The sequence below is a fragment of the Bos grunniens genome, chromosome 22 (assembly GCF_055505025.1).
Source record: "Bos grunniens cultivar Pamir isolate PY7600 chromosome 22, Bosgru_T2T1.0, whole genome shotgun sequence".
NCBI lineage: Eukaryota > Metazoa > Chordata > Mammalia > Artiodactyla > Bovidae > Bos > Bos grunniens.
In genome coordinates this window covers 60,861,770-60,872,047 of record NC_141186.1, presented here as the reverse complement: position 1 = coordinate 60,872,047, position 10,278 = coordinate 60,861,770, and the positions used below count along the sequence as shown (strand labels likewise).

Sequence of the window (10,278 nt, the reverse complement as noted above, 5' to 3'; positions counted from 1 at the left end):
CTCCGGATGGGGCCCAGGGCCACTCACAGAGCTGGGAAGAGGCGCCCTAGAGCCCCAGCAGCCCCAGGTAAGGGGTGGGCAACCGCCCTGGGCGTGGACCCAGCTCGGCTGCCGGCCAGCCCACGGCCTTGGGCGCCGTCCCAATGCACACACAAGCGTGTGAGCGCCCACGCCTGGTGTGTATGCAAGAGCCTGACGTGTCCCACTGTTTGCACCCGGGGACTCCGGCGTCAGCTGGACGCCCAGCCCCCGCGGCCAGCCTGCGGGGTTCAGTGTCCATCATGTGGGGGTGCAGACCGAGCTCTGCGGGGTGCGGGGCCCGCCCACGGCCACACAGCTAGTCCTGGTGGGGCCGCCGCTGGCCTCGACGTTGATCCAGAAGGACTCTGGGGCTTTCGCACTGTGCTCCACAGACAAACCAAGTAAAACTGCGGGAGTGACGAGGCGCCAAGCAAGGCGGACAGGCCCCCAGCGTGCCTCCCGGGCCTGAGCCCGGCCCTGACCCTGGACATGGCCCGTCCTCTTCGGCATCGAGTGCCCGCGCTGGATTCTCCCCCAGGCCCACGCCTGTCTGGGCCAGCCTCTCTTCCTCGCCCTTGGCGACCAGCACTGCGAGCCCAGCCCTGCCCACCTGGCACCGTCACCCAGGCCACGCTGGGCCCCCGTCTCTGCCAGGCAAGACCTCGCACCCGGGGCCATCAGCCCCTCCCTGCGTCCCTTCCTCCCTGCTTCCACTCTCCTGCCCGGGGGTCTTCTCTGCACACCCTGACCACTGATCCGTCCACTTTCAACACAGGGCCTGCACCCCGAGACCACCCCCTCCTGACCATGCACAGCCTCCCTCCAGGCCCCACCCCCTCCCTGCCCCCCATGGTCCACCAGGAGCCCCAGCGTGGCCACGACAGGCTGGGAGCAGGGACGCCCTGTCTGCCTCTCCGGCTTCTCCCTTTGGGGTCTCCTCGACAGCTGTCTGCTGCGGGACTCATCTCAGCACCTGGCGCCTCCCTACGCACCCCTGTCGTCTTCACAGCCCCTGACCAGCTGCGATGGTTGTGCCCACTCGCTCCTTCTCCCGTGCCCACCCCAGCCCTGGGCATGTGGGCCCTCCCACCCCAAGACCCAATGCAGTCCTGGGGGCCTCTTGGACGTTCCTGGACTGGGATGGGCTGAGATGTTGTTCTAAATGTGGCCACCAGGTGGCAGCACAGGGCCCAGGACGCCTGCCTGAGGGTGCCTGCGGCTGGGACTGCAGAGAACCCAGATCCTTAAGCAGGTGGTAGGGGAGGTTCAGAACCAGCTGGGCGAGTGGATGACCCGGAATCTGGGTCCCAGGCCCAGAGCAGCAGCAGCCCTGCCTTCAGGTTATTCTGGGGTGAGTTGGACGCTCCCCAAGGCCTTCTGTCCTGGGCGTCCGGCAAGTCACAATACAGAGCTCCTGGTTTGTCCTGGGCGGCTTCCTGCCCTCTGCTCTTTGAGACCTAGGATAGAATTTGGAGCCCTATCTTTAAGACAGCAGAACCGTTATTTACTTAATATTGTCCCCTAAGTAACGGGAAGAAATTTTTATGTCACCACCTTAACAGAAGCCAGCGCCACCTGCCAGACACTAACAGTAATAATACACTAATCTCCAGTGTACTTAGCCGGCACTGGCTGAGTGCCATGCTGAACGTCTCCTGGGTCTCATTCGGTTCCCACCACACGGTGAAGTGTGTCCTACTGCAAGCCCACTTCGTGGGGGAACTGGGCGCAGAGGGGTCAGGCAGCTCTCCTGACCACACACAGCAGCTAAGCAGAAGCCGGCAGGGCTGGAAGCAGTTGAGATGCACCCCTTTCCCACACACTCACGCTGCTCAGGGTTGGTTCACGCACACACACCCAGATCTGCACACGCAGTGGGCAGCTGGACCCTGGGGTCTGGAGTGTCTCCCAGCCCCCTGGGGCGCTGCGCGAGTGCATTTTCAAGGTGGGATTCACTCTCACCAGCCTGCACTCAGGAGTCCTCAGTGAGTTCTGAGTGCTCCCTTGGGGTCTGCAACAGTTGTGGGGAGGAGGCAAAGAACAGGAGTCCTGATGTCCAGAGGCGGAAGGAGACCCCCGTCTCAGCACATCCCCCCCCCCTCACATCTGGCTGCCACCTGCAAGGCAGGACCTGGAGACCCCCATGGAGAGCAAGGCTAAAGGGTGGGCTCCGGTGAGGGAGAGGCACCCTTGGCCTGATTCTGGGGCTGGGGGAGTCAGCGGGGATCTCGTACAGGCGGCTTCACGCAGCAAAAGAGCAAAGGGGGCACCGGGTGCCCCGACCCGCTGTGATGAGGGTGCTCGGCGTCGGCGGAGGACGGCGCCCGGGCGAGCGGGCGGAAGCGGGCGAAACCGCGACGGCGACAGGGCTTCTCCGCCGGTCTCCACCCTTCGCGCCCTGGGCGGCTGCTCACTGCCCCGCTGGACGGGGTAGGGGCCGGGCAGACTGGACGAGTCCACCCCCCACCTCCGCCCCGGCTCGCCTCCAGACAGCGAAGCCCTTGCACCGCCGCGCCTCGGGGGTGGAGTGGTGTACACGCCGGCGGGAGGGTCCCGGGTCCGGATCCAAGTGCGGCCCTGGGGCGCGGATTCTGGACGGCCCTGGGTTTCGGGTGCGGTCTGAGCACGAGCCCGTGGGCGGGTCCAGGGGCGGGACGGAGGTCGTGCCCCGGGTCCCACTCCAGCGCGGGCCCCATTGGGCCCGGCCGAGCGCGGCGCGCTCCGGGCAAGCATGGCGAGCCCCTGCTGGCGGCGGCGCGCGCTGGCGGCCGCGTGTCTGGGTTCCGTGCTCCTGCTCTTGGGCGCCGCGCTCCGCGCCCTGCGCCCGGGTGAGTGCCTGCCGGGGGTGGGGTACCCGACCAGGTGGGGGCACCTGCGGTCTCTTTCCGGGCTAGGGCACGGGGGAGGCGCGGGGAGGGGGCGCTCAGAAAGACTCAAAGCTGCGCCCGCGTCCCAGGTCCCCGCAAGGGCTTGCGATGCGGTCTCCCAAGGCCGGGAGGGGGACAGTCCGGGCCTCCCAGCCTCTGTCCAGGGACCAGGTGAGCGGTGGGCCGAGGAGGGCATTAGGCCACCCGGGTCTTTTGCCTCCTTTGCCTCGCCCCACTTCGCGCCTGGAAGCTCCCGCCTCCCCAGTGTCCACAGCCGCGGGTGGGTGGCGGCCTGACGCTCCGGTCCAGGTGGGTCCCTCCGCGCACCACACTTTGCACCAGGAAGGACTCGGTCTGGAGCACCCTCCTCAGGGTCCGGTGTGGGAAACAGGCAGCCCGTGGTGCCAGCCGTGCGGAGTGCCTGCTCCAGCATGTGCTGCAACTTGACTCACTCCAGAGGCCTAGGAGCCGTGGGCCGCTGACCTGCTGGCTGCACAGGCCCCGGAGGTCTGGAGGTGCCCAGGCAGAGGCCTGTTCTGACTTTGCCTTTCCCGGCTGTGGGTGTGTGTGTGACAGTGTGTGTGCATGATTGCATGTGTGCACGTGTGTGTGTGCATATGAGGAGCGGTGGAGGCCAGGAAGGAAAGTAGGTTGAGGTCCACTCATGAGTGGCCTTGAGTGGCAGGCTAGGAATTGGGGTGCTCTCCGCATGGCCCGGAAGGGGCTATCAGTCTTTAATACTACCAAGTCACTAGAAAAGACCCTGATGCTGGGAAAGATTGAAGGTGGGAGGAGAAGGGGACAACAGAGGCTGAGATGGTTGGACGGCATCATCGACTCAATGGACATGAGTTTGAGCAAACTCTGGGAGATGGTGAAGGACAGGGAAGCCTGGCGTGCTACAGTCCATGGGGTCGCAAAGGGTTGGACATGACTGAGCGACTGAACAGCAACCCAGATGCCAGGCGAGGTCCAGGGGTTACAGGAAAACAAGATGGTCCCCTCCTCACTGAGCCGACTTCCCCTGGGGCGTTCAGACACCCGCCGCACGAATTGAACGGTCTCAGCAGTAACGAGTGCCATGAAGAAACTAACAGCAGTCTGGCCACTGGAGAGGCCCCCTTTCTGGAGGGATGTTTGAGTTGAGATCCTAACGAGAAGTCTGGGCCCCACAGAGGTGAGGTTTCTGGAGAAGCAGCCCGGGCAGAGGGCGCCGGTGTTCACAGAGCGGCAGGACAGCGAGGGGCGGGGAGCCGGGGCAGGCCCTGGAGGGAACGGGACTCGCTGGCGGCCAGCAGGAGGCTGTAGCCTGGGCTCTGCCAGCACCCGGTGTCCGAGGCGGGAGTGAAGCCTGTGACCGTCCCGGGCAGAGCGATCCACCCAATCAGGGCTCCGTGCCGGGGGCCGTGGAGCTCAGGGTGGAGAGGTCACAACTCTTCCCAGGGAAAAAGGCAGGATCGATTTTTCCTTCTGAAGGGCTTGACCCCTGAGGGCCTGCAGGTCAGCAAGGGGAGCTGACCCGGCCAGGCCGTGCTGCTCGGCGTCTGCTCTTGCGACACTGGCCTGGCTAGAACTTATTAACCAGAAAACTGTGTGGTAACCTCTGCTCCCTGGGCTGGGGGTCGCCCAGCACAGCGTCCCGCAGGGCCAGTCCCAAGGAGCCCAGTGCGGCTGCGCCGGGCCTGTCCTTAGGGTGGGCTTGTTTTTGGCTTCCCATGGGGCACGCTGCCCCCCTGCCCATGGTGCTGTGAGGGCAGGCAGGGTGGTGTGTGGGCACAGTGGCTCCAGGAGGCCTCGGCAGCTAAGGACGCACTCTCACCGGGGCCTGGCGTCAAGCCTGCTCCTGGCCCCTTACTTGCTGGGAGGCCTCAGCATGTTTCTTTGCCTCTTTGAGCTTCAGTTTTCCCATCTGTCAAATGGGATAACGGTAGTTCCGACCCCTGGGGGCATGGTGTCAGTGAGCAGAGCAGGGGTGCTGTGCGCTCCTGCCTGCTCCCGGGTCTCCCGGCCACTCCTGTGCTGCCCGGGACATGCCAGCCCACGTGCAGCAGGCCGGGGCTGGCCCACTGGGCACCCCCAGATTGAGGGCAGCGCCCTCCTTCGGCCTGCCGCCCCTTCACACCCAGCTGGTTTGCTCTGAGCTACTCCAGACCGCTTTCCCCGTGTCTTTCCCCTTCTCCCAGCCTCCGTCCCTGCCGCCGGGAAGCTCTGTCTCTGACACCACTCAGTTCCTCCCCGCTCCCTCCTTCTCTCTCTCCCTCTCACTAACCTCCTGCTATTTTTGTTTCCTTTGTCAAAGCAGAACCCGCTTGTGGTTTTGCCCAAGTGGCTGCCCTGGGCTGGCTGAGGACACAGGCGGGGGACTGGGGCAAGGGGGGAGGAGGCTGCAGGAAGCTCCATGGGGCCCTTTGGGGACCGCCCTACCCTCAGAGCCCCGGCCTCCAGCTGTTGGGGGGGTTGGGGGGGCTGGACCCAGGGACCTTTCATCCTCCTCCACACCGGCCTGCCCGCCCGCTGGACCAGGGTTCTGCTCCTGCGCTGACGGGGTGGAGCTGGGCAGGGGCGGCCCAGCCCCGTAATCACTGCCCCTGGCTATTCTGGGGCCTCTCCCCTTCCACCCACTGGCTCTCAGGGGCTGGTGTGGGACCTGCTTTCCCTCAGGCTTCGGTCTGGCTGGGAAAGAAGAGGCTCCACCCAAGGGCTGGTGTTGCCAATAGGCTGGGTGCTTCTGAGTCGTGGGCCTGGGGTAGAGGCGGCCTGGTTTGTTGCTCTGCCTGCCCCCCCGGGGGACACAAGCCTTTCCCCGTCCCCCCTCAGGGCCTCCACCCCCACTGGAAAGAGGTGAGGCAGAGCCCTCCTCCCAGGGCTGTGGGAGGTGCCTGGCTATCGTGGGGCCACCAGGTCCTGGGGCCTCCCTGCCAGTGGGCAGCCAGAGGACGGCGGCTCGTCTTGCGGGTCACTGATGATCCTGAGGACACAGGCAGGCCCTGTGGGCCTCACCCCTCCAAAAGCCTTGGTCACAGCTGAGCCCGGCCCTTATTCTGGGGACACTGGAGTGGGCAGGGGCCCTTGGGCTGCCAGAGGTGCGGCAGGGAGCCGGGTGCACACAGAGGGGTCTGCAGGCCCAGCAAGGCCAGTCTGCCGGTCATTGACTTGTTCTTTTAACCAAGTCCCCCAGGCAGTGCTCAGCGGTGCTCAGGGGGCTCCCAGGCCTCAGCAGCCTGGACTGTCAGGATGCAGACCACGGGCCCCACCCGGGGGCCAGAACCTCTGGACGTGCGCCAGGCCCCGGGCACGCTCAAGCTTGGGAACCGCTGCCTGTGGTCAGTTGGCCAACACAGCAGTTCACCAACTGTTCAAGTTTGCTTGTTTGCCAAAGATTGGTCTTAAGGAAAATGCTTGAATCCTGGCAGCATTTTAAGACTCCTCAGTTTGTTGAAAGCCAAGGATCATTGAAAACTTCCTTTTCTTATGAATTTATTATTTTCTAACGTGATCCTGAATTATTAAAGATATTCTTGTGAATATTCCATATTCTTACAAATTCAATACATTCTTGACAGCCATTAAATACATTTAAATTTGCACACCTCGGTCACATAAAATGTTCTTAGCTATATTATTTTTATGAAAGTCAAACTGTTAGTCGCTCAGTCATGTCCGAGTCTTTGTGACCCCATGGATGTAGCCCTCCAAGCTCCTCTGTCCGTGGGGTTCTCCAGGCAAGAATACTGGAGTGGGTTGCCATTCATTGTCCAGGGGATCTTCCCGATCCAACGATCAAACCTGGATCTCCTCAACTGTAGATTCTTTACCATCTGAGCCACCGGGGAAGCCCTATTTCTATAAGGCCCAGTACTCACATCACCTCTTTCATTTCCATTTTTTTGTAACTTGAGTCTTCATTCTTTTTTTCTTGATCAGTCTAACCAAAGACTTGACAATTTGGGTGATATACTTAAAGGTATTACAACTTGTTAGGTTTTATTGGTAAGTGTAATCATATCTAAGACAAACATGAGACTGTGGCTGTTTGGGGAAGAGCGTCAGTACACTTGGACGCTGCCAGGGAAACCTGAGAGTACCGGGAGGTGGGGCAACCCCAGCAGGAGACGGAGAAGCCCCTGCAGGCGTCCCCAGCGGCCACCTGACCTGCTCACCTGCGCTGCCACCAGAGAGCCGGCAGCTTGGCGGTGCGACCCCAGCTGCTGCCTGCCCCCAGGGCCGGGAGAGGCTGGCCTGGCCTCCCCACTGGGCCCTCACCCTCAGGCTGCATGGACGTGGCTGGCAGAGGTGGGGTGTGAGATGGAGGCAGGTGGGGCTGGGTGGTCAGGGCCTTCCTAGAGGGCAGTGGTTTCCCCTTTTCCCATTGTTTGCTCCCGCCCAAGCCCCTGAAGCTCTGGAGGGCAAGTTCCCTGCCCTGGTGACAGGGACTCGGTCTATCAGTGACCCCCGAGGCAGGCGGGACATGGGGGTACCGAGACCCAGGGGTGGATGCAGTGTGCCCAGGCGAGCTGGCTAAGCCCCTAGGGCCACGGGCAGTCTGGTGCCGCGGCGAACACCTCTCCCTCGCCCCCAGCGTTCGAGAGCAACGCTGTGGGCACAAGCTGGCTTGGCGGGAAGAGGAGAAGCCCCTTGCAGACGCTCTACAACCTGGACCAGGTAGGCAGACCCCCCTCCCCCTGCTTCCTCCAGCCACAATGGCCAGAGCCCGTGTGGACCTGCTGCCTGGGGGCTGTGGCCGCCTCGAGCTCTGGCCAGGGAGTGAAGGCCAGGTTGTGATGGGGCAAACGCTAGGGGCAGGCGGAGAGACCTGGGGGCGTCCAGCCGCCCATCTGCCCACCCAGCCCTCCAGGTGTGGACTATGCCCGGCTCTGTGCTGCAGCGTTCCGCGTGGGGGACATAATGAGCAGCGGGCTGTGTGCCACCCACAGCAGGAGGGACACAAAGGGAAGCCCCAGGCTCAGTGCTGCTGGGACAGGGAGACGGGCCAGGCGTGCCACCCTCCACCCCCGAGCCTGAGGGTCCACATGCTGTTCCCAGTGTGTGCCGACTGAGTGCACAGGCCCAGCTCACACACGCCTCTGAAGGTGCCCTCAGCTCTACTGAGCACCTGCCAGGTACGGGCTCTGCTCCAAGCCAGGGAGCGAAGGCAGGAGCCTCACCTGAACCTCTGCCCTTGTGGTGCTGTTGGGAAGGGCCTGGTGTAGGTGGAGACCCCTCCCTGGGCAGGGGGGCGGTGACTGGGGGGCGGCAGTGAGGACCTGCTGGCGATCAGTCGCATCCTCCCCGCCCCTCAGCCGGGTAGGCTCACGGCCCCTCAGCCGGGCTCCCTCTGTGGCCCTGTCCCCGCAGGGCCCGCGCTCCGCCCTGGCCGAGGTGCATCGGCAGCGGCGAGAGCTGCTGCACCGCGCCTGCAGCCGCCACACCCGGCGGCAGCGCCTGCTGCGGCCCGAGGACCTGCGGCACGTGCTGGTGGACGACGCGCGCGGCCTGCTCTACTGCTACGTGCCCAAGGTGGCCTGCACCAACTGGAAGCGCGTGCTGCTGGCGCTGAACGGCCGCGGCTCCGGCGACCCGCGCGCCATCCCCGCGCCCGACGCGCACGCGCCCGGCCGCCTGCCCTCGCTGGCCGACTTCAGCCCGGCCGAGGTCAACCGGCGTCTGCGCACCTACCTGGCCTTCCTCTTCGTGCGCGAGCCCTTCGAGCGCCTGGCCTCGGCCTACCGCAACAAGCTGCAGCGGCCCTGGGGCGCGGCCTTCCAGCGCCGCTTCGGCACCGACATCGTGCGGCGCCTGCGGCCGCACCCAAGCCCAGACGCGCTGGCCCGCGGCCACGACGTGCGCTTCGCCGAGTTCCTGGCCTACCTCCTGGACCCGCGCACGCGCCGCGATGGACCCCTCAACGAGCACTGGGAGCGCGCCCACGCGCTCTGCCACCCGTGCCGCCTGCGCTACGACGTGGTGGGCAAGTTCGAGACGCTCGCTGAGGACGCGGCCTTCGTGCTGGGCCTCGCGGGCGCGCCCGGCCTGCACTTCCCGGAGCCACCGCCGGGGGCCCGGGCCGCCGCCCGCGACCGGGCCGAGCGCCTCTTCCGCGACATCAGCCCGTTCTACCAGCGGCGCCTCTTCGGCCTCTACAAGATGGACTTCCTGCTCTTCAACTACTCCGTCCCCTCCTACCTGCGGCTGCGCTAGCCCGCCCGCGGCCCAGGGTGCGCGCCGAGACGGCCCGTGCTCGCCCCGCCTGGGCGGACCGCATCCTGGCGCAGCCCGCCTCGCCTCCGGGGGCTGGACCCCTGGGTGCCTGACGCCGGCCTCGTCGAAGCACGCTGGCTGGCGGGCGCGTCCCCAGGACCCTGGAGGACGGAACAATAGGCTTTTAGGCTGCGAGGGTCTGTCCTGAGCCTAAACGTGGCACAAGACTAGAATGCTGGCTCTGCGCTGGCCTCCACCCCCAGGGGCCCGCCCATCTCACCTGCCCTGGTCACTGCAGCCCGGCCACGGAGAGACGCCTACCCCCGCACCCCACCCCGACCAGACCCAGGGCCGGACCGGCCTTGTCTCTGCCTCCGTGGGCGGTGACCTGCCACCTGGGCACCCTGAGGACCCCACCACACGGTGCGCCCCGGGGCGGGGGCGGGGGGGGGCCTGTTCTGGCTCCTTCTTGGCCTCAGTCCAGCCAGATGCTGGGTGTCCACCGTTAACAGAGCTGAGTAGGCAATACAGGAGCAGACTAGACAGGACCGTGGTGAGCCGGGGAGCTCGCCTGTTTGAAATAAATGCGTTTTGTTACTTTGTGAAATACGGGTTTGTGTCTCCCTTTGCCATTTGTTCTGGTGTCTGAGGTGGTCTGGTCTTGAGCCTGGATCACCTTCCCAGCAGGGCGCAGGTGTCAGAGGTTGTGTGCGGACCGGGAGAAGGAGCGCAGACACCCTGGGGGGTTGCCACCTTCTGGCTCCAGGGGGGCAGTGATACTGGGGAAAACCCGTCCTTTTACTCTGCCTGGGCCAAGCGCTAAAGCCACACCAGCTCAGCCAAGCCCTGTGCCTGGGGCCGCTGCCGCCCTGGTGTGCGTGCTTTTCTACCCAAGTTTTGACAGGCGTGTACACGTGCAGCACACAGGCGTGCACCCCACAGGCGTGCACCCCTACGTACACACGCGCATACACACACACACCACTTCCTAATACACACACGTGGCACCAGCATTTAGACTCTGCTGTGCTTTAAGAACTGCTTGAGCACCCTTCCTAGACTGTCCCGATTGGGGTGGAAAGACTGCCTCTTCCTGCTCCTCCTCCAGGCGCAGCCGTGGCAAAAAGGCGCCCACTAACGATACTAGGTGGTTCCCCTTCACACGAGCTCCCCCGAAGCAGGACTCCAGAGT

General features: G+C 64.6%; 1 protein-coding gene across 1 annotated transcript; it reads left to right on the top strand.

Moving 5' to 3' along the window:
- The first annotated feature begins 2,670 nt into the window (after positions 1-2,670).
- Positions 2,671-9,693, top strand: CHST13 (carbohydrate sulfotransferase 13). The gene is made up of 3 exons (XM_086369016.1): positions 2,671-2,849; positions 7,468-7,550; positions 8,244-9,693. Exons 1-3 carry the CDS (start codon positions 2,753-2,755, stop codon positions 9,084-9,086), a joined length of 1,023 nt encoding a protein of 340 aa, XP_086225142.1. The 5' UTR covers positions 2,671-2,752; the 3' UTR covers positions 9,087-9,693.
- Positions 9,694-10,278: the final 585 nt, after the last annotated feature.